At 42.8% G+C, this 24,107-nt stretch overlaps 1 protein-coding gene across 1 annotated transcript in view; it reads left to right on the top strand.

Moving 5' to 3' along the window:
* Nucleotides 1-24,107, top strand: part of SNX9 (sorting nexin 9) — a 90,953-nt gene that overhangs the window by 27,707 nt on the left and 39,139 nt on the right. Inside the window, exons 2-4 of the mRNA XM_068984994.1 lie at nt 10,061-10,147; nt 14,524-14,598; nt 15,880-16,005. Coding sequence (XP_068841095.1) covers nt 10,061-10,147; nt 14,524-14,598; nt 15,880-16,005 — 288 coding nt within the window. The remainder of the gene's footprint in view (nt 1-10,060; nt 10,148-14,523; nt 14,599-15,879; nt 16,006-24,107) is intronic.

The raw sequence follows: 24,107 nt of genomic DNA on the forward strand, positions 1-24,107 counted from the left end.
ATCTGGAAATGTCTTTGTGTTATGTTTAGTTTTGAAGGATGTTTTTGATGGGCACAGAATTCTGTTGACAGTTTTGTTATTTTTCATGGCTTTACAGGTGGATTTTGACTGTATTGTTTCTAATAAGAAACCTGCGGTCATTCTTTGCTCCTTGGTGTGGGATGTGTCTGGCCCTCGCCCCCATCTTTGGCTGCTTTTAAGGTATATCACTTTATGGGTGATGTTGCATCAGTTCCTTTCTTTCAAGAGTAACTTCTGAGTGTGTTGAGTCCAGGGTAGCCTTTTTTAGCCCTAGCCTGCCTGGGGTTACTACCTTAAATGCTTTGGGTGTATTCAGTGGAATTTCCCTCTCTGGCTAGTCCGAGCTCTAGTATCTTCCAGTTCTGCCTGACCTCTGACAGTTTTTTGACCCTGCGGCTCCCAAGAGTTGACCTTTGCCAGGCCTTAAAGCAGTTTGCCCAGTTGTGTGCAGTTCCATATTTACCAACCAGCTCAAGGAGACCTTTGCGCAGGTTTCTGGAGCTTTTTCCCTGAGTAACTCCTTTCTGGTAGTTTGTTCTCAGATTTCAGCCGCCTTCAGTTCAGTTCAGTTCAGTCGCTCAGTCATGTCTGACTCTTTGCGACCCCATGAATTGCAGCACACCAGGCCTCCCTGTCCATCACCAACTCCCCGAGTTCACTCAGACTCACGACCATCGGGTCAGTGATGCCATCCAGCCGTCTCATCCTCGGTCGTCCCCTTCTCCTGCCCCCAATCCCTCCCAGCATCGGAGTCTTTTCCAATGAGTCAACTCTTTGCACGAGGTGGCCAAAGTACTGGAGTTTCAGCTTCAGCATCATTGCTTCCAAAGAAATTCCAGGGCTGATCTCCTTCAGAATGGACCAGTTGGATCTCCTTGCAGTCCAAGGGACTCTCAAGAGTCTTCTTCAACACCACAGTTCAAAAGCATCAATTCTTCGGCGCTCAGCTTTCTTCACAGTCCAACGCTCACATCCATACATGACCACTGGAAAAACCATAGCCTTGACTAGCCGCCTTAGCCTCCTGGAATTTTCGTCTCTGTCTTGTCAACTTTGCAGGACCTGTGCTTCCTTCCTGGGGCTCTTGGCTTCTCCCAGCACTTGGTCAGAAAGTGCCGCCTCTCAGAAAGCCAGAGCCTTCACAGGGCTCGTCTCCCCTCTCCTGTCCCGCCGAGTTTCCTCTCCTGTGCTGTCCTTTCGGGAGTCTCTGGAAACTGTTACTTTGTATACTTTGTCCAGGCTTCTAGCTGTTTTTGTCAGTATGTGGTAACAGAGCAAATCTAATACCAGTTACTTCTTTGTTGATTGGTTGATTTTCTTTTTTTCTTGGCCCTGCTGTGAGGCTTATGGGATCTTAGTTCCCCTCCCAGGGATCCAACCCCAGGCCGTTGGCAGTGAAAGAGCAAAGTCCTAACCACTGGGCCTCCAGGGAGTTTCCTTGATTAGTTGTTTTCACTACTAGATTTTGATGTATCAGTTATTCACTTTATGTTCTAGTTTTCCTTTTTTTTTAAAAAAATTTTTTTACTTGGTCTATACTGTAGTTTTTTTAGTCTCTCCTTTTAGTAGCTTTATCCTAAAAGGCCTTGGGTTGATTCGGTTTCTATCAGAAAAATGATGACGTTCTAGGGGACAAGTTTATTTTTTTGCGATTTCGCCTGTGGGCGGTGTTTCACAGTTGATCCATGAAGCCTCCAGACAGCAGAGAAGCTGCACCACAGCTCGGACGCCCTTTGCTGTGCTTTCCCAGCACTCAGCGCTCTGACACGCTCTGCATTTGAAAGAAATACGGATTTAGGGGAAATTTCAGTCATTGTAAGGAATTTGAAGCACTGAGTATGATAGAATATTTTGATAGAGTTTTTTGTGAGGACTTATTTCTCTTAACTTTTAAGAGATAATTTTTTTTTCCTAAATGGGGTTGTTGGGTATTCAGTACAGAATAATCAGTGTAGTACAGGGCTCAGTGGTCCTTGCTGGTGATCACTAGCATTAAGACAAAAGAGACTAACAGCTGAAGCAGGAACTTGTTTTAAGGGACAGTCTTTCAACCTAGGTACTTTGTGCTGTTTTGGAAACTAGGCTGAGTTTATAATAGAGCTGGATGAAAATGTTAAGAGTCTTGAACATATGATCTCTGGCTGTTGATTTTTGTTCATGGCCTTAAAGTGCTAAAGGTGAAGTTTGCTCATTTTTGGTTTTTCAAGTCATGCTATGTTTCAGGTACCCTTTATAAAGTGAGCAGAGTACTTTGGGACAAGTTCATTCACAGTTTCTCAAAAAGAAATCTTTTTGGAATTTTAGATGGAATGACATAGTTACAGCTAGGCGTCTCTATGGTGTTCTACCTTTGTTGTCAGGAACACAGTGTGATTTATTGAAAAGGCTTTCTTTACTAAGGCTCTTCATGCGTTTGGTTATCACTTCTGCTTGGTATTTTGTTTTTTGTTGTTGTTGCACTTGGGAATAACCCCCAATTATCTTTGTATACATACATTAAAAAAAATCAAGTGATTGTTTACAGAGAAACCTGATTTCTTTTTATTTTAAAATTGGTCTGATTAATTTTCATCATTCTAATATTGTTTCAAATGATCGGGGGTTGAGGAATTCCCTGTGGACCACCATCAGCCTTGCTGGGTTACCCCTTACCTTCGTACACAAACTACCCAAGGTGGGGGCGGGGGGCTCTTTCTGGTTGACCTCTCAGGTGGTCTGGTTCTCCTTCAATCAGGTGAAGTAACTGACTCTAGAACTACTCTTTGTAACCTGGCACTGGCTGTTTCCCTTGTGTGGCAGCAAGTTTTTTTAGCACACGCAGAATGTATGTATAATACTCGGGAAGAGCGCTGGAGGTCATGATAGCTAACGTTAATTGAGCCCTTTATGGCAGTCACTGTTCTGAGCACCTTACATCCATTACTTCCCTGATATTTGTGTCATGAGGCATAAACTGTTGGCCTTATCACATTCTTGAGGAATTTGAGCCGGAGACTTTGAGGAATTCAGCCAAGTTTACAAGGCTGGTGAAACAGTAGAATGGGCAGTTGGACTTGTGGTCTGGCTCTGAAGCCAGCTTATAATAACTACGTTACCAGTAATTACAGTTCATCCCCGTTTTGTGGGGAGAAATGAAAAACATTGTCAAGACATGCTGGGCGGCAGGGGTGGTATGGACAGACCACTGTTACTGGGAACATATATGTTTTCTGCTTACTGTCTCTGAAGTTTGAGACTTGGGGTACTGTTTGCTGGTAAACTTTTTTTTTTCTATAATGCACATGTCATTTTATAACCAGGAAACACAGTAAAGCTATTTGAATTTGGAGTGGGGTGCAGTTTTTTCTTAGCCACAGGTAAGCAGGTTTTCCTGTGCTTTGCCCTGAAGGTTGAGTGGTGATTAGTAGACTTGCAACTCAGATAAAGAGCAGGATAGATGTGCTGATATGAAGAGTCTGAAGACTAGATAAAACATGAAATGCAGAGGCGTACAGGTGTCATGGTTCTGATTGGGTGTGTATACGTGTGTGTGTGTGTGCGAGTGCACGCATGCACATGCTTGTCAAATGCAGACCATTCTGAAGGGTACTTTCAAATCTATTAGCACTTGTGCCCTTTGGGGTGAAGAGGAGCATTTTCTAACTTTTCCTATTTTAGCTTCATTATATTGCTTTTGTTGTTGTTGTAAAAGTACCTTTTTACGTGCACACACACACACACACACACACACACACAGAGAAATAGCAGCACACAGAATGAGAACTCCAGGAATGTGTAGACTTTAATACGGATTCTGATTGCCTTCCAGTCATTGTTTGAGTTAAACTTTGGAGCATTTTGTGTTTTGTCATACCTGGGGAAACATTCTCGAATAGACTGTGGTAGTTTCAGCAAGATTCTGAGCTTCCTGGGTTAGTGGTATAAGACAATGCTTCTGATTTATAATTTTTTTGACTGAACAGTAAGTTCATATTAAAAAAAAAACAAACACTTAAAACGGTACATAAAGATAACACTGAAAATTTCTCTCCTATCTGTCCTTCAGCCAGCTGTCTTCTCTTAGAGGCAATGTTACTTCTATGTATCTTTACAGAGATAAGCACGTGCGTTTTCTTTCTTTTTTTTTTTTTTTTTTTGACACAATGGTGTACTTTGCTTTATTTTCTCATTTAATACATATACTTTAGAGATGATTCCACATGTGAAAAATAAGCAAGCCCTCCTTTTTTTTTTTTTTTTTTTGCCTGGAGCACTTGATATTCCCTTCCATGGCAGGGCCCTACTTGACTAACCAATCCCTACTTTCAGGCTGGCCTGGTCCTTTGCTCCTGTAAACAGAGCTGCAGTTAATAACCGTTTGCAAATATGTGACTATTTCTGGAGGAAGACTTCCTGGAGGCTGAGTTGGATTTTGATAGGCTGCCTCTGACTGCCAGCAGCTCTACGTAACTCCTCTTTACTCTGCCCCTACACCCTCAGCCACACGATGTTCTGATCAAAGGTTTTTGCTTTGTTTTGCCAGTCGATAGTGGAAAAATACTATTTCTTTAGTTTTATAAGTGAGGTTTTACATTTTTGAGAGCCTTTTATTTCTTACTGACTCGTAGTTAGCCGTCATAGCGTAGGAGAGCCAACCTTTAGTCTGTGATAAAAGTCACATATTTTTCCTGTCTTGTCTTTCTTTTTTTTTTTCTAATCTTGTTGATAATGGCTTTTGCCAGGCAAGGTAGGTATGTGTTATTTTGGGAGAAATTTCTCTCTCTTCAGGATTTCTGTTCCGTGCTTGAAGTCCTCCTCCACTGCAAGATTATTTTAAAGATTCACCTGAGATGTCCTTTGGTGCTTTCCGTGGTTTCCTGTGAACTTAATGAGTTAAGACAGCATGTTATTCCCCGCAGCTCTGCAGCTTGGCTGTGAGTGGTTCTTGGGGTCTGGAAAGCCTGCCCAGGCCTCGATGGCCGTGGGTGGCCTCGTCCACGTGCCGGGGTCTCACCTTGAGCGGCTGGGATGGCTGGGGTGGGATGGTGGTCCCTCTTCTGCAGAGGCTCATGTGGTCGGGGAGGTGATCCTGGCAACCGGGAGGGCAGGCCCCACCCGGTAGGTGCTTCACGCCCTTTGCTTGTATCACAGTTGCTGTTACCCTGTCGGCCAAAGAAGCGCATGAACAAGTCCAAAGTCAAGAGGTGGAAAAACAGCCTTCACTTCATACTGGGAGGAGTGGCAAAGTCACCTTGCAGAGGGTATTCAGATAGGGATGGGAAGATTTATTTTACAAACAATGTGCCACACTCCTCAGTTTTTCCCATTTTCTGTGTCTTTCAGGAATATTGTAAAGTTTTCCCTTACACTTCTCCTTACTTTATTCCTAACTAGTTTATCTTTTGCTGATTCTATAAATGATGTCGTGCCGCCGCCTCCCCTCCCCCCACCCGCCATCTTCATTTAGAATTCTTGGGCAGATGATACGTGTACACAGTTAAAATGATGAGAAATAAACTGAGAAATCTCACTATTCTTATCCACTCATTTTCCTCTCCCATCTCTATAGGCAATCAATGTTAAAAGAATTTCTTTTAATTATCTAGTGCTTCTTTATGGAAGTACTGACAAATATAAGTATTCTTCTGCCTGTGAAAAAAGTAGCATACTACATGCCCTATTGTGCAGCTAGCTAGCTCTCCTCAGTTAATGAACAGTAGTTCATGTCAGTACATAGAGATTGTTCCCGTGCTTTCATCGCTACATATTTTCTTGGGATGGTATACCATGGTTTATGTAACGAGTTCCCTTTTAGTAGCTACTAGGGTGGTTGCAGTCTTTTCATATTGCAAACAGTGCTGCCCTGAATGACTTGGTACACACATGCATGTAGGGAACGGATTCTCAAAATGAGACTTCTGGATCTAAAGGTAAATGGATCTTGCAAACTGTAGTGAGGCAAAATTTCTCACTTATCAGCTGAGCAGAAATACAAAGGTTGGGTGATTGATTCTGTTTGTGAAGCTGGGGAGAACCATTTCTTTCATATTGCTGGCAGAGGTTTAAATAGTACAGTCCCCAACAACGGGAAATCTGGCTACATCTGCCAGATTAACTTGTCTTCCTTTATGTGTGGAATTGAGCATTTTTTCCCCCACACATAAATAGTATAAGGACCATTTACTTTTTTCTGTGAACCGTGTTTCTCTGCCCATTTTTCTGGTGGGTTGCCAGTCTTTTTCTTGAGTTCTAGATGCTCTTTAAACCTTTTGATGTGAATTGCAGAGTTCTTTCCCTGGTAGCTCATGTTTTATATATTAGTGATTGGGGTGATAGTGATGCTATGTGTGATATGGCTAGTTTGATGCCACCACATCCAACTGTTCAGACGCTTTGATCTGATTGTTCTATACACCACATAAAGAAGCTTTGATCTGGGCGAGTCTGGGTAGAAAGTCTCTTAGAGTCATCCCAGCCTCCAGCAGTTTGGTCACAACATGGCGTTAGGATTCCCTTGGTCCAAGTATTTCCAGAACCGTGCATGAGTGGAGTGGAGGCTGGGCGGAGTGACACGGCAGTGGATGGTACAGTTTGATTGGTTTAGTGTAAGCATTCCGAAGGATTTCTTCCTACTTGTGATTGTATAATTGCCTTTTGTTACACGGAGGCTTAAGATCATTCTGTTCATTTCTTGGAAATATATTCCTATGCAATGAATTTATGTTTACGTTTCTCTTTGTCTTGGAGGTTTCTCAAGCCCCAGTGCTTGTCCAGTTGGCCAGTTAGAAACCTCCTCCAAGTGCATCATGTTTCAGGAGAACACACTTCAACCCATTTTTGGAAAAACATTTTTAAAAGCATGTATCAATTTTACTGGTAGTCTATTCTTAAAAAAATTTACAGAAGAAAATTAATTTTGGAGCCATTCTCAATGGGTGCCACCAATTCTGACTGACCAGGAACTGTGGAAATTTAGCCCTTGAAATGCTTGGAGCTGTTTCTTAAAGAACAGCTACTACTGGAAAGGTAAGGTAAAGTCGCTCAGTCATGTCTGACTCTCTGTGACCCTGCGGACTGTAGCCTACCATGCTCCTCTGTCCATGGGATTCTCCAGGCAAGAATACTGGAGTGGGTTGCCATTTCCTTCTCCAGGGGATCTTGCCGAGCCAGGGATCGAACCCAGGTCTCCCGCACTGGGGGCAGACTCTTTAACCTCTGCGCCACCAGGGAAGCCCATCCTAACTACTGGAAAAGGGAGTGAGAAAAACAACCTTTTCTTTCAACAAGCAATAGTCGGCGGCTTGGCAGTTGAGGTCGAGGTCAGCGTCTTTGCTTGCGTAGATGCTGTAGTGGTGGGGAGAGTGGGAAGGTGAGGCGGCCTGGAGGCTGTGTTAAGACGGGAGAGGAGTGGGTGTGGGCGGGCTTCCAATCTGCGCTAAACCTGCTCACCTGGAGCAACCGAGTTGCTTTTCTCTGCTCAGTGGCTTTTTTTTTTCCTGTTGACATTTATGCTCATTTGGGGATATACTTTTTAAATCTTCCCCAAAGTTAGTCTCAGTTATAATTCTTAAACATCTCTAGGTTTTAAAAAAAAAAGTCCTAAGTCAATGTTTAAAATAAACCTACAGTGTTTATAGACATTTTCCGTGGGTACATGTTCAGTAATATTTAAATGTGTAGGGGAGTTTCCATTTTTTTATTTTTGACTTGTTTCACATTCTGTTTCACCAAGTTGTTAAGTTTAGTAAACGAGAGGCTTTTGCTATTCTGTATCTGAGGGTTGGTTGGATTTAAGTGATCAAAAAAATCGTTAACGGATCCTCAAGGAGCAGGATCAAAACAGTAGGTTCCTCGTCTGGCTCTTGTCCTGGAGGTGCGTCCTGGCCTGGGGAGGCCCCCCTCCCTCCTCAGGCCTTTATCTCCTATCTGCCCTCATTGCACGAGGGATTGAGGTTGGTTTGACATGTTTTAGTCCCCAACGGGACAAGCTGAATTCTATCTCCTTTTACAGCTGCTTGAGGAACATACCTCAGCCCAGGGTCGCTGTCCCCGTAGTGACCTCAGGAAAACGGTGGTGCTTGCAGAATTCTCACCTTGCACGAGCCTGGCTCTCAGTCCCCCTTCCCAGTGTGTAACAGTAAAGGATCTGATGCCGTGCACTACTGTTCGTTTCTTTCCAACATTTTATTATGAAAAATTTCAAGCATGTAGAAAAGTTGAACTCATTTTCCATTGGACACCATGAACCCCCTATCAAGATTCCATAAATAAGTTTACTTACTGTACCTGCTTTATCGCTTTCCTCCACTAGTTCATCTTATTATTTTTGACGTATTTCAAAGTAAATTAGAATTTGGGGTCTTTTCCCCTAATCTTTTGCCACTGGATGTGAGTCCTTGGCCCCTGTTAGAAGCATTTCAGGCGTCCTTAAGCAGGTGTGGAGCAAACGCGTGTTAAAGGAGTGTAGGCCCGCTAGTCCTGGTCGATGAACCCTGTAGGCAGACGTCACTTTGCCTCTTAGGACAATTACTTTTATATATATATATAATTCTGTTTATTTATTTATATTCATTGTTTGGTCTTCATTGCCGCATGGGCTTTCTGTGGTTACGGAAAGCGAGGGCCACTCTTGGTTGTGGTGCGCAGTCTCCTTGTGGCGGCTTCTCTTGTCATGGAGCTCGGGCTCCAGGCGCAGGGGCTCCAGTAGCTGCTGCTCATGGCTCTGGAGCACAGGCCCAGCACTTGTGCACACGGGCTTAGTTGCTCCGCAGCATGTGGCTCCTCCCTGACCAGGGATCAAGCCCACCTCTCCTGCTTTGGCAGGTGGATTCTTTACCGCTGAGCCACCGGGAAGCACCAGGATAAGTTTAAAACAAACCACATTTCCTAGGTACATGTGGTCTCAATTTGTAAGATGGACTTCCTTCTATAAGACAGTCCATGAAAAGACAATTATTTAGAATTTGAGATGGGTTAAATGCACGTAACATATTATAAAAGTATATGTATTTTTTACAGCGGTGGTTGTCTCTCTTGGAATACGTGCATAGCAGTTAGTTATTCCAAGGAACCCACATCTCAGGGTTGGTGCCTCAAGCATCTGCTTGAGGAAGGGCCTGAAAGAGCAGCCGCACCTCACATCAACCAGAACAGCTTCCCTTTAGCCTATTTTCTATGAGATTCAGATTCCATGGCAAGAAAAATTTTGAAAATCACAACTGCTCAGGTTCCCTGACCCAAGTATACCAGAGCCCTAGGTAAGTCTTCATATGGCTCAGATGGTAAAGCATCCACCTGCAATGCAGGAGACCTGGGTTCGATCCCTGGATCAGGAAGATCCCCTGGAGAAGGGCGTGGCTACCCACTCCAGTATTCTTGCCTGGAGAATCCCATGAACAGAAAAGCCAGGTGGGCTGGAGTCCATGGGGTTGCAGAGAGTTGGACACGATTGAGCAACCAACACTTTCTTCTCCTTAGTGGGAAGTATTTTAGTAGAAGAGTATAACTATATCTTGCACACAGCTCAGATCTCTGTGTTTTCAGTTGGCCAGGGTTGCTGCACTGTCAAAATTTACCCTAGGTAAAGAACAGTGAGAGTTTTAATAGCAGGAGGTTCATCTAAAGACTGTGCATCTCATGTGTGTACATACTTCTGTGGAGATCCCTCAGTCCCTGAGAGTCCGTGTGCCCACAGTGAACAGTGTCTGTATTTCCACTTCTTGCCTCCTGCCAGGAAGGCCACGTGTGCTCTTTTCCCCTTGCTGAAATGGCTTTATTCTGAGTTCTTCATGGCCCAATCTCTAAGTACCGTGTGGGAGGCAACCAGAAACCTCCCTCCTCCCAGAGCAGAGCAGGGGTCTCTCTCTTGGTGTCATTCTTCCTCACAAACAGCGCTGATGAATCATTTTGATCCAACGTCTTCCTTTGTTCCAAAACAACCGCAACCACGGTCATGACATGTTGTTCACAAAGTGAGCGGTATAGGTGGTTCTTTTTTTCTTTTTTTTTTACTGTTACATTTACATTTGTAACTTCCTCTTTTTCTCTTTACTTCCAATAGGCTCGGGTTATGTATGATTTTTCTGCTGAACCTGGAAATAATGAACTGACGGTTAATGAAGGTGAAATCATCACAATTACAAATCCGGTAAGAGAACTGTTATGTTTAAATTGGTCTCTTAAGGATTTATGTTTAAGATTTTATTTTTTTAACAGGCTGATCTTTCATACCCACATGAATTCCTTCCCTGTTGCTTGTGCAGTACTGACGGTTAAAAAAAGAATTGCTGGTTAGAAAAAAATATATATAGTTTTATACAGCATGCCAGGTGTGCATAAGTAAATCGGCTCTATTTTTAATCATAGAAGACATGAAAGCTTATATTTACTGTTTTTTTTTTTTTAAATGAAGAAGCACTCGTAATTTCTTGGTAAAATAGTATTTAAATTGCTGTTGTGGTCAAGAAAATGACAAATTCATTTAAAATGACTTTTTAAAAGAATATATTATCTAGATTCAGGTAGATGTTAACTAATTAGGGTATGGTTTATGAATTTAAGATAGCCCGTATTATTTTAAAGGGAAGCAGTAGGATTTTTCAAAGGTAACATTAAAACTGGGACTCCTGGCATAGAGTACCTTACTGTTTAGTTTATTAACATTATTTATCTAGGAGCACTCGGGAAGGTTGGGCCAGTTCAGTTCAGTTCAGTCGCTCAGTCGCGTCTGACTCTTTGCGACCCCATGAATTGCAGCACGCCAGGCCTCCCTGTCCATCACCAACTCCCGGAGTTCACTCAGACTCATGTCCATCGAGTCAGTGATGCCATCCAGCCATCTCATCCTCTGTCATCCCCTTCTCTTGCCCCTAATCCCTCCCAGCATCAGAGTCTTTTCCAATGAGTCAACTCTTCACATGAGGTGGCCAAAGTACTGGAGTTTCAGCTTCAGCATCATTCCCTCCAAAGAAATCCCAGGGCTGATCTCCTTCAGAATGAACTGGTTGGATCTCCTTGCAGTCCAAGGGACTCTCAAGAGTCTTCTCCAACACCACAGTTCAAAAGCATCAGTTCTTTGGCGCTCAGCTTTCTTCATAGTCCAACTCTCACATCCATACATGACCACAGGAAAAACCATAGTCTTGACTAGACGGACCTTTGTTGGCAAAGTAATGTCTCTGCTTTTGAATATGCTATCTAGGTTGGTCAAACTTTCCTTCCAAGGAGTAAGCGTCTTTTAATTTCGTGGCTGCAGTCACCATCTGCACTGATTTTGGAGCCCCCAAAAATAAAGTCTGACACTGTTTCCACTGTTTCCCTATCTATTTCCCATGAAATGATGGGACCAGATGCCATGATCTTCATTTTCTGAATGTTGAGCTTTAAGCCAACTTTTTCGCTCTCCTCTTTGACTTTCATCAAGAGGCTTTTGAGTTCCTCTTCACTTTCTGCCATAAGGGTGGTGTCATCTGCATATCTGAGGTTATTGATATTTCTCCTGGCAATCTTGATTCCAGCTTGTGCTTCTTCCAGCCCAGCGTGTCTCATGATGTACTCTGCATAGAAGTTAAATAAGCAGGGTGACAATATACAGCCTTGACGTACTCCTTTTCCTATTTGGAACCAGTCTGTTGTTCCACGTCCAGTTCTAACTGTTGCTTCCTGACCTGCATACAGATTTCTCAAGAGGCAGGTTAGCTGGTCTGGTATTCCCATCTCTTTCAGAATTTTCCACAGTTTATTGTGATCCACACAGTCATAGGCTTTGGCATAGTCAATAAAGCAGAAATAGATGTTTTTCTGGAACTCTCTTGCTTTTTCAATGATCCAGTGGATGATGGCAATTTGATCTCTGGTTCCTCTGTCTTTTCTAAAACCAGCTTGAACATCTGGAAGTTCACGGATCACGTATTGCTGAAGCCTAGCTTGGAGAATTTTGAGCATTACTTTACTAGCGTGTGAGATGAGTGCAATTGTGCGGTAGTTTGAGCATTCTTTGGCATTGCCTTTCTTTGGGATTGGAATGAAAACTGACCTTTCCAGTCCTGTGGCCACTGCCGAGTTTTCCAAATTTGCTGGCGTATTGAGTGCAGCACTTTCACAGCGTTATCTTTTAGGATTTGAAATAGCTCCACTGGAATTCCATCACCTCCACTAGCTTTGTTTGTAGTGATGCTTTCTAAGGCCCATTTGACTTCACATTCCAGGATGTCTGGCTCTAGGTGAGTGATCACACCATCGTGATTATCTTGGTCGTGAAGATCTTTGTTGTACAGTTCTTCTGTGTATTCTTGCCACCTCTTCTTAATATCTTCTGCTTCTGTTATGTCCATACCATTTCTGTCCTTTATCGAGCCCATCTTTGCATGAAATGTTCCCTTGGTATCTCTAATTTTCTTGAAGAGATCTCTAGTCTTTTCCATTCTGTTGTTTTCCTCTATTTCTTTGCATTGATTGCTGAGGAAGGCTTTCTGATCTCTTCTTGCTATTCTTTGGAACTCTGCATTCAGATGCTTATATCTTTCCTTTTCTCCTTTGCTTTTTGCTTCTCTTCTTTTCACAGCTATTTATAAGGCCTTCTCAGACAGCCATTTTGCTTTTTTGCATTTCTTTTCCATGGGTATGGTCTTGATCCCTGTCTCCTGTACGGTGTCACGAACCTCATTCCATAGTTCATCAGGCAGTCTATCAGATCTAGTCTTTTAAATCTATTTCTCACTTCCACTGTATAATCATAAGGGATTTGATTTAGGTCATACCTGAATGGTCTAGTGGTTTTCCCTACTTTCTTCAATTTCAGTCTGAATGTGGCAATAAGGAGTTCATGATCTGAGCCACAGTCAGCTCCTGGCCTTGTTTTTGCTGACTGTATAGAGCTTCTCCATCTTTGGCTGCAAAGAATATAATCAATATGATTTCGGTGTTGACCATCTGGTGATGTCCATGTGTAGAGTCTTCCCTTGTGTTGTTGGAAGAGGGTGTTTGCTATGACCAGTGCATTTTCTTGGCAGAACTCTATTAGTCTTTGCCCTGCTTCATTCTGCATTCCAAGGCCAAATTTGCCTGTTACTCTAGGTGTTTCTTGACTTCCTACTTTTGCATTCCAATCCCCTATAATGAAAAGGACATCTTTTTTGGGTGTTAGTTCTAAAAGGTCTTGTAGGTCTTCATAGAACCGTTCAACTTCAGCTTCTTCAGAGTTGCTGGTTGGGGCATAGACTTGGATTACTGTGATACTGAATGGTTTGCCTTGGAAACGAACAGAGATCATTCTGTCGTTTTTGAGATTGCATCCAAGTACTGCATTTTAGACTCTTTTGTTGACCATGATGGCTACTCCATTTCTTCTGAGGGATTCCTGCCCTCAGTAGTAGATATAATGGTCATCTGAGTTAAATTCACCCATTCCAGTCCATTTTAGTTCGCTGATTCCTAGAATGTGAACGTTCACTCTTGCCATCTCCTGTTTGACCACTTCCAATTTGCCTTGATTCATGGACCTGCCATTCCAGGTTCCTATGCAATATTGCTCTTTACAGCATTGGACCTTGCTTCTATCACCAGTCACATCCACAACTGGGTGTTGTTTTTTCTTTGGCTCCATCCCTTCATTCTTTCTGGAGTTATTTTTCCACTGATCTCCAGTAGCATATTGGGCACCTACTGACCTGGGGAGTTCCTCTTTCAGTATCCTATCATTTTGCCTTTTCATACTGTTCATGGGGTTCTCAAGGCAAGAAAACTGAAGTGGCTTGCCACTCCCTTCTCCAGTGGGCCCCATTGTGTCAGTTAGTTTTCCTAAATAACAGGCAGTCCCAAAGCTTAGTGGCTTAAACAAATAGTCGATTGTTGTTGCTTGGGGATCCACAAGCCAGCCAGGTGGTTCTCCTGACCTGGGGTCACCCATGGGCCTGCATCGCCCAGCAGGGCACGAGGGCAGAGCAGGCCACCATGACCTCCTCTGTCTGGCATTTCTCCTGCTGGGGGTCGGCTGGCTTTGGGTCGGCCAACAGGGAGATGGAGCCTTGTCTCTCTCATCATCTGGCAACCCAAATATCCAGCTCTTTTGGGGAAAAAGCTGAAGTGTGCAGAGCTTCTCGAGGCCGGCTCTGTATTCACCCCGTGTTATCTCCACCTCAGTCTGTTGCCTGAAGAGGTCACAAAGGATAGCGCGGGTTCTGGAAATGAGGGTGCATTCTGTCTCTTGACAGTTGGAGCTGCAAACCATTTGTGTAGTCTACCACAGACAAACAGAAGGAAATTACAAAATCTTGGCATTCTGTTTCTCTCTCTCTCTGATCAATTATTGTTGAAGTTTGATTTTTCTCATTTTTAAATTATATCCTTTTCTGGCATAAAGAGAAAGCTTAAGAATTTGAAATTTTTAACAGCGTTAGCCCCATGGGAATGAAAAGGTTAATGGGTTAATGTTAATTAACTTTTTTTATGGATAACAATTCCCAGAGCCAAGTTTCTGCAGGAAATTCCAACTATACTCTTTTTTTTCTTTTTAACCTTTTTGAGGATGTTGGTGGAGGATGGCTGGAAGGAAGAAACAGCAAAGGAGAACGAGGGCTTGTTCCAACAGACTATGTTGAGGTAAGAATTTATTCTTGTTTATTAATTAAACCTGGTCTTTGTCATATGCGTTTTTACGAATTATCAACTTAAAGGACAAGAATGAAAGATAACTTTATGTTTAATGAAAAAATTCCATTGTAAAAATAATACTTGCTGATTATATAAAATGTAGAAAATTCACTGAAGTAGAACCAAGAAGAAATATTACCTACAGACTTACACGCCAAAGAGTGACTCCAAATGCTTAGCTGAAGTTCCTTCCAAGGATAGCAACTTTTAGTTGTTCTGAATAAAAGTCTCTGTTTTTCCGTTGCTGACACTGTCGTAGCTGCTGCCTACCATACTGTGTACTGTAGAGTGGACTCACAGAGTTTAGGCAGCAGATTCTAAGGTCACTGTCTCCTCCCTGTGCCAATCTAGGGCCTCTCCGTCAGTTCCTTCTCCCATTCTCCAAGGCCCAGGGTCTGGAGTGAGCTGTTGCCGGGTGTAAGCTCTGTAGTGATAAATGCCGAGGATGCTGTGGGGACACACCCCACCCAGCTGACCAAGGCTCTCTGAGTCAGCCTCGCGGCGCCCCCTGCTGGCTGTCCGTAGGTCACGCAGAACGGAGCCCTGGGTCCATGGTGAGCCTGCTTCTCTCATCCCAGGTGATAGCAAGAAACTGAGGCTGCCTGGTAGCCTGTGAGTAAAACTGGAGTGTAGCTCAAGAGCAGAGCTTGGGTTCCCGTCCAGTAGAGAGAGCACGTGCCCTGGGAGGGTGTGTGCTGGGCGCTGCCTGCAAAATGGGAAGGCTGGCTGTTTTCCTGACTGAGTTCAGTGGGGAATTTTGAGCGCTCTGGAGAATACTGATGATATTGCTGAAATGTTGGGTTGGCCAGAAAGTTTGTTTGGGTTTTTCTAGAACATCTTTTCTGGAAAAACCTGAATGAACTCTTTGGCTAGCCCGACATATGCACGGGCAGGCACCCCATCTTTCCAGACCCTATCAGGGGATTCACAGATCCCTGAACCCAACCCACGCGTCTCATGTTATGTTTGACCTCTGTACACCGTGCATTTAGGATCCTAAAAACTGACAAGAATGAGAAAAATGTGATAAGCTGATCCTGGTATTAGTTGTGTTTTTCTAAAGAATTCCGCACACTTGCAGAAAGGAATCGTTAGGGCAGTTGTTCTTGAGCTCATACCTTTTAAGAATAGAAACCTTTTGATAGTTCTTACTTGCCATCAGGGATTCTACCTCAGAAATAACTCTATAGTCTATGAAAGTAAGTAACTGTGGTCCTTCCTTATGTTCAGATTTTGCCAAGTGATGGAAAAGATCAGTTTGCTTGTGGAAATTCAGTGGCTGACCAAGCCTTCCTCGACTCCCTGTCAGCAAGTACAGCCCAAGCCAATGCATCGGCCACCAACAGCAGCAACCAGGTAAGTCATACTCTGGCTCAACAGAGCAAAGCACGCATGCGAGAGCTGGTGATGTGTCAAGCTCTTGCCATTCCCTGAAAGCACGGACAAAATAGCTGTTAGGTGTGTGTGTGGCATTCTTTTGCTGGGTTCTAACAAAGACCTTGCCTCTTACGCCTGCTGCAGACTATTTTTATAGCGTTGATTGTTAGTGAGAAGGCAGGGTGTTCATTGAGAGTTGCTAGTAAAAGTCTGGCATGTTGAACCACAGACCCAATAAACTGGGAATATCCTTGCAAGCGAGGGCGAGGAAGGAAAAGGGTCCTCTGAGGTCAGTGTCAGAACTCTGGCTGGAACAGGACACGACTCTGTGGCCGTGGCCCATGACTTGCACATCCGGCGTGAGCCCCTCCTCTTGCAGGTGCAGCGCACGGGAAGGCAGCCGCAGAGCCAGTAGTTGGTACTGTTACTGTACTGCTTCTAGAAAACTTGGAAAAGCGGGATAATTTGAGAAAAATGTACTAAAACTTTAATATTAATTTTAATGAATTTGACCAATTTAGGTGACTACCTGACTCAGTTCAGTTCAGTCACTCAGTCATGTCTGAATGACTCTTTGTGACCCCATGGACTGCAGCACGCCAGGCTTCCCTGTCCATCACCAACTCCTGGAGCTTACTCAAACTCGTGTCCATTGAGTTGGTACTGTCATCCAACCATCTCATCCTCTGTCGTCCCCTTCTCCTCCTGCCTTCAATCTTTCCCAATATCAAGGCCTTTTCTAATGAATCAGTTCTTCACATCAAGTGGCCAAAGTATTGGAGCTTGGACAGCAAGGAAATCAAACCAGTCAATCCTAAAGGAAATCAACCCTGAATATTTTTTCAAAGGGCTGATACTGAAGCCGAAGCTCCAGTACTTTGGCCTGGTTCAGTTATTGCTAAACGATTATCCAGAGCCAGCGTCAACAAGAAAATTGAGAAGACGGATCTGAAAATGTTACTACTTCCTATCTCTTTAGAAATGAATGGGCTTTAGGAGATATCTCTTGATATTTTTAACTACATAAAAGGCTTTAAATAGTGTAAAGGCTAATAATCATCTCACAGTTATCTGCTTATAGGATATTTATATCTTAACCTTTTAAGAGAGTTTTTCAAAGTACTGTTACTAAATGTTAATTGCAGATTTTATACATTTTAAAATAGCTTTTGTGGACATCCTGAATTACAAATTTGTCTGGCTCAGATATTTAAAATTTGGAGGTGAAGTTATCACCATAGTTGAGCATTCTCTTATATGTTGTTAATATATAATACGTGAGAATGTTGGCCAGTTAAAGTTTACTCAAGATAAAATGTGAAGAAATAGTAGTAAAATCTTGTTGTTTAGTCGCTAAACTGTATCTGACCCTTTTGTGATCCCATAGACTGCAGGCTCCTCTGTCCATGGAATCTCTAGGCTAGAGTACTGGAGTGGGTTGCCATTTCCTCCTCCAGGGGATCGTCCCAACCCAGGGATCAAATTCATATCTCCTGCGTCTCCTACATTGGCAGGCGGGTTCTTTATCACTGAGACACCAGGGAAGCCCAGTTATACGTTACTTGACATTTTACCAGGGATTCTTAGCCTGGGTGCCGTTAACGTTTGGGGCCTGACGCTTCCTCGTTGTGATAACCAGCAGCGTCTCTGGCCTGCCACACCACCTTCACAGCAATCACCAAAACTGTCTCCAAATGTTGCCAGATGGGCAAAGTCAGCCCAGGTGAGATTCACTGATTATACAAAAACACCGGTGAAACCGCGTTAGTAAGTAAAGGACAGCATTTCAATAACGGGGAATTATATTGAGATGATCATAAAATAAGTGAAGGAAACAAAACATAGAGCTGTTTATCATATTTTAATTCAGGGACCTATTTCAACCATTAGCTCAGGGTCGGCTGAAGCAGTTTAACTCATAAACATAAATTTAAAATCAATCTCAAATTTTGTTATATTAAGATTTCTCACTACGTAAATGTAATATAAACTGGTCAGCATAAGTATAATTTTTTTCTTCCAGGTTGGTTGAAAGAAAATATAATCAACTTAATGACGGTTGGGTTTTACTAGTCCAATCTGACATTAAATCTAATCAGATCCTTTGAAAGCAAAGACAAACTGAAACTAGGAGTAACAAAATACAGAATACATGACTGTAATTAATTAATCTGAGCATTTGAATTTACTTAAATAGGGTAAAAATACTTTTAACAGCCATCTATGGTCTCAGTGGTCTGGGATATACGGACAATCTAAATGGGCCGAGACTGTGGTATGCTTTACAAATGCTGTTGTTAATTGGTAGCTTTGGAGAACGTTGCTGTCAGGTTTTTCCATTATTTCATTTTCTGAATGTTGGTTAGAAAATACTATTTTTGTTCCAGGGATATGCCTCTTGGGCTTTTTTAGTGATTCTGGCGTTGCCTTCTCCCCCGGAGGAGAGTTGGTTTGGAAGCACGTGTGTCAGAGGAGGGCGTCCCTTGTGGCTCAGCTGGTAAAGGATCTGCCTGCTGTGCGTCAGAAGGAGCCAGCCCTCTCCTCTGCCCCGCTCCCCCCTTCCCCTCCCCCCCCCGTTCCCCCTCCCCCCCCCCGTTCCCCCCTCCCCCCCACCCTTAGCTCAGCACACCACACTCTTCCTATTCAGTATCCTTTTAGTCTTCTCAGCACCACTTGTTTTGAATTTGGCTTTCTTCCCACGGAGGCAGGGTAAAGCCACACATTCAGCTGCTGCTTATCTATCTTTCTGACTGTCGCGTCTTTCTTTTAAATCATATTTTTAGACAGATCTCTCTAAAAGGTTACATTCTACCTGCAGATGTTCATAAATAACTTACTTTGAGCCTGTTATTTTTTAATTTATCTGAACCCTCCTTGACTTTTGAAGCTATACCGCATTTCAGAGTAGTTAGTTCACACATTTTTAACTTAATATGTAAAATAGCACTTCCTTTTGTTTTTCTTAAAATTCCTAATTTCAGATTGTTGAGGCCCCTTCTGGTTCTAGCTTCTTACTGAGCAAGCAGAGGTAAGTGCAGTGACTAGCGTAGTGGTCGATAATGTTTGTGCAGCAGCCCCGCAACCCACCATGACCTTTTTCTTTCTTGTTTAGAACATGAGGGAACTCCTTACCTGTAAAACACAGACTCGCCGCTTGACTGTGGCATAGACTAGACTGTAAATGTCAAAGGAATACAATGCATTATTCTTTAAATGTGTTGGAACAATTTAATTTGGACAATGATAAAGCTGTTTATTTTTTTAAATACTTGGAAAAAATATAGGCAACATTTTTTTTTATAACCTTGGAATATAGATGTTTCTAAATACAACACAATTTATAGCAACCATAGAGCTGCTACATTTAAATCAAAAAGTAATATTCACCTAGGAAAAGAATTTCTAATGTGCCAGAGGTACCAGGTAATTCTGTTAATAGAGAACTCTCATAAATCTATAGGGAAAAGATGAACAGCTCAGAAAAGAAACGGGTGAAGGGGGTAAACAGATTTTTTCATTGGAAAGGAAGTACAAAGAGCCAGTAAATATTGCAAAATGCTCATTTTGAAATTCTTTTTATCAAATTAGCAGAGAATTAAAATGTTTTAACACATAATGTGAGGAAAGGGATGTTCAGTAGGCAATTCCGATGTGGAGCTGGTGAAGATAAACCAGCGAAGCTTTCTGGAGGACAGTGTGAGGGTCTGTGTTAGTACGTGAAGTGTTTCTGCTCTCTGACCCAGCACCTGTGAGCAGGACCCCCTTTCTGCTGCCGGACAGGTGTCTGGGCAGGAAAGGGGGTCCCCTGCAGCACTGTTGCACAGCAGAGCTGGGAATCCACGTCGTCAGCAGGGGCTGGCCAGGGAGACTGCAGGACAGCTGCCCCGAGGAAAGCCAGGGCTGCTGGTAGAAGAACGAGGGTAGCTTCAGATGTGCAGACATGGATGATTGCGCCTTTACAAAGGCATCTCCCTACGGATAGTGCTACCTTTCTTGTGTTTAAATATATACACAGGATGGGGGAGTTTGATGAAAATGGTAATGATGACTGCACAACATTGACAATGTAATTAATGCCATGAAACGGTGCGCTTAAAAATGGTTACAATGGGAACTTTTACATTACATTTCAGCACAATAAAATTTTAAAAAATAAATATATACATACCACAAAATACAAGCATATATATATATACACACCACAGTTGCAAACTGTGTAGAAAACTTACTGCAAGATATTAAAGAAATGAATTAGATTCTTGTTTTTTCTTTTTCTAGTACAGATTTTAAGGTGGATGAGGACAGCTATTACACTACCTTTAAAAAAGAATAGTTTTTAGTGGTTATTGGTGGTTTCATTGTTAGTTATTTATCTGGTATTTTACAGATTCAGGAGCACTTCCTGTTAGTAGCTGTGCCTCCAGAATGTATTAGCCTGCTGGTGAAAATAAATCTCAGATATCATTGCAAAACATGCGTTAATAGTTGTCCTCATGTTGGTTTTCGCCCAGTTGTTAGTGTTTAAATTATATAATTAAAAAAAGGTTCTCAGTGTAGATCTTTTAAAAAACTCTTGAGTCACTGAATCTTTACTTTTTAGAAATTAATGAGACATTTTTGTTTGCTTACTCCTTGGTAGGAAAGTTATGACCGACCTAGACAGCATATTAAAAAGCAGAGACATTACTTTGTCATGAAAGGTCCGTTTAGTCAAGGTTATGGTTTTTCCAGTGGTTAGGTATGGATGTGAGAATTGGGCTATAAAGAAAACTGAGCACCGAAGAACTGATGCTTTTGAACTGTGGTGTTAGAGAAGACTCTTGAGAGTCCCTTGGACTGCAAGGAGATCCAACCATTCCATCCTAAAGGAGATCAGTCCTGGGTGTTCATTGGTAGGACTGATGTTGAAGCTGAAATTCCAATACTTTGGCCACCTGATGCGAAGAGCTAACTCATTTTAAAAGACCCTGATGCTGGGAAAGATTGAGGGCAGGAGGAGAAGGGGACGACAGAGGATGCAATGGTTGGATGGCATCACCGACTCAATGGACATGAGTTTGAGTGAACTCCGGGAGTTGATGATGGACAGGGAGGCCTGGCGTGCTGTGATTCATGGGGTCGCAAAGAGTCGGACACGACTGAGCGACTGAACTGAACTGAAAGAGCAGTGGTGCTTAAACACTAATTGAAAGGTGTATAAAGCTAGATGTTTTATCTGTAAGCTTTTGACTTGAGGGGTTTTATTTTTCTAAACCCCTTATTTTAATAAATCCCTTTCGAGGGGTTTATTTTTCTATCCTTTTGAAATACTAGAAAGATATACATACTTGGAATAAACTACTTCTCCTTTTGTTAAAATTCTTGCTTTTTATCACACTGAATCCCAGTTCCCCATGGATGTCTGTTCTTCTGTTCCCTGGTTTTCCATCCCATCCTTCCTCCGCTCCACGCAGGTTGATGTGGTGGGAAAACTGGTGTAAGGTTTGACCTTAGAGCTGGATTGACAATCTGGCTCCACTTGCAAAAGTCGAGGCTGCTTCCTGAACTGTCTGAGGACCAGGCCACTGGTGTAAGTGGTGTTGGACTCACAGAAGATGTTTAAGAAATACTTTCCTTTTCTCATCTCTTCTCTCCCCAGGGAACAACCTCATTCTGCTTATCCTTTTTTGTTCCAACCATCTCCTTCTACCCTCTCTAGCTGGGCAGAGGATTCCCCTTATAAATATCCCCCAATCCTGAATTTTCTCTGTAGTTTGCTCAATGTCCAGCTTTTTGTTCAGCATTTCTATCTGCCTGTCTCCTCTGGATCTCAAACTCTGCTTGAACAGAATTGCTCATTATTCCCCCACAAATCTAGTTTCTCCTCCTGACTTTCCCATTTCTCTTTCTCTGAAATGTTGTTTATTTCTATACTCTCTTTTCCATTCTACTTTTAAAGCCCTGAGTGCCTTTGTGAGCTGTAGTTATGACAGGAGTGTCCTGAATCCTTCAGGTGTGTAAGGGCAGGAACACGCTTGGCTTTGATCCCAGACCTTGCCTGGAGTTTATTCCCAGGTCCCATCCTTACTGTATGACTCAGGGTGGCTGTCTTAGCTTCTGTGTGTCTCAGTTTCCTTCTGTGTAAAGACCTCACAGAATTGTTGCAAAGAGTAAATGGAAAAAAGTTCTAGAGTGTTTATAACTATATGTGGTACTTAGTAGGGGTTCAGTTATTTTTAATAGTTTGGATATTAAACAAGTCAAACCAGTCAGTCCTAAAGGAAACATCCCTGAATATTCATTGGAGGGACTGATTCTGGAGCTCCAGTACTTTGGCCACCTGATGCGAAGAGCCAACTCATTGGAAAAGACCCCTGATGTGGGGAAAGATTGAGGGCAGGAGGAGAAGGGGATGACAGAGGATGAGATGGTTGGATGGCATCACCGACTCAGTGGACATGAGTTTGAGTAAGCTGTGGTGAAGGACAGGGAAGCTTGGTGTGCTGCAGTCCATAGGGTCAGAAAGAACCAGACCCGACTTAGCGACTGAACAGTGAGCTATTTAAGCTTTGAGGGGTAATTTCCAGTCAGTAGTGCTGCTGTGACCGGCTGCAAATGGATTTAGAATGCTGTTGTGATCTAGCCTTATTTTTAAAAGAATGTGTAAGTTTTTATATTTCTCTAGATGGCTTTTTTAAATCAGTAGAGTTTCATCTGTAGAATTCAGTGATGTCCTTTTAGCAAAAGATCTATAAACAACAAAATGGGAAATTTTACAAGTCGTATCTGTATTTTGAGCTGAAATGATTAGGCTTTTTACATAAGACAGTTTATACTTTTTGTGGGCCTTTTTGAGAAAGAGAATTAAACCTTTATCAGAAACCTTTATTGAAATATTCTTGGCTTATAAAGGAATCACATTATTTACTATCCCTATTTCCTGACACAGCTGGCACATGGTTATTAAACATCTGATGAATGAGAAATGTCAGATAAAGACGTTGTGCCTCAATCAAGCAGATGAGTTACAAAAAGCAAACCAAAACGCCATAACCTCGGCTTTCACAAACCCAGTTAATTTCTGTTCATTTTTGTTGTATGCCCCTGGACAAAGTTTTCCTCTGGAAGTTCCTTCCTTCCTTCTTTCCCTCCAAGCAGGAGACCATATATTAGGGTGTAGCAGTGTGAACGGCCGTGACAGCGTAACCAGTAAGGTGTAGACGTGTGTGACCGAGGCTCACACGAGAATTTCCTTGCGTTGTAATAAGGTGGACCTACGAATGCTTTCAAAACCTTTCCCCCAGGATGATCATACACAAGGTGGTGAGCCCCCTGATTACTGACCCTCCTTACCTGGTAGACTTATCAAACTGAATGACCCGTGGTGGCCTGCACTGAACTTTGAGCATCCTCTGTGAGGAACCAGGTGGGCAGCGGGAGCTCTGCTTGCTCGTCAGCGCCGGTTGAACCTTCCTGTATATTGCTCGTACTCTTGTTTGCTAGTTTGGCAGAAAGCTCGGCAGAAAGCAACCGTAATGAAATAGAAGTCACCTTTTGCATTGATTCTCAGGCCTCAGTTGTGGCCTCGTAGCTGAGGTCTGACCTAGTTTGGGTGGACACAGAGAAGGGCGGGCGTCCGTCGCCTGTCTCTCCGTCTTCTCTCACAGCACTGTCAGTCTCGTGATCTGGGCAGTGAAGAGTATTCTTCCTAGACTGTGTCTTGAAGAACAGGAAAACCAGTTGAACCAAAAGACCTGATTTCCTCTGAATCCATAAGAACATCCCGGGAAACCAGTGAGTCAAGTCAGTGTTGCTGTGGTTTTCTAAACAGGCCCTTGCCCACGTTCACTGACGCCTGTTGTCAGAAGTAAGTGTTTGATTCTTATACGTCCTGGTGGCCCAAGGATGTCACCTAAGAAGCAAAGTACAGCTAAGTAGCAAAATATAACAAGACCAGATCCTATTATTTTTGTGGCCAGCGGTTGCAGACTAGTGGGGTTTTTGTTTTTGTTTTTTTCTTTTTTTAATTTATTTAAAAAGAAAGTTACTTAGGAAACAGTTTAAGCTTCTTAGGGTGGGGCCAGAGCAACGTTCAGCCTAGG

This window comes from Capricornis sumatraensis, chromosome 13 (genome assembly GCF_032405125.1).
Source record: "Capricornis sumatraensis isolate serow.1 chromosome 13, serow.2, whole genome shotgun sequence".
NCBI lineage: Eukaryota > Metazoa > Chordata > Mammalia > Artiodactyla > Bovidae > Capricornis > Capricornis sumatraensis.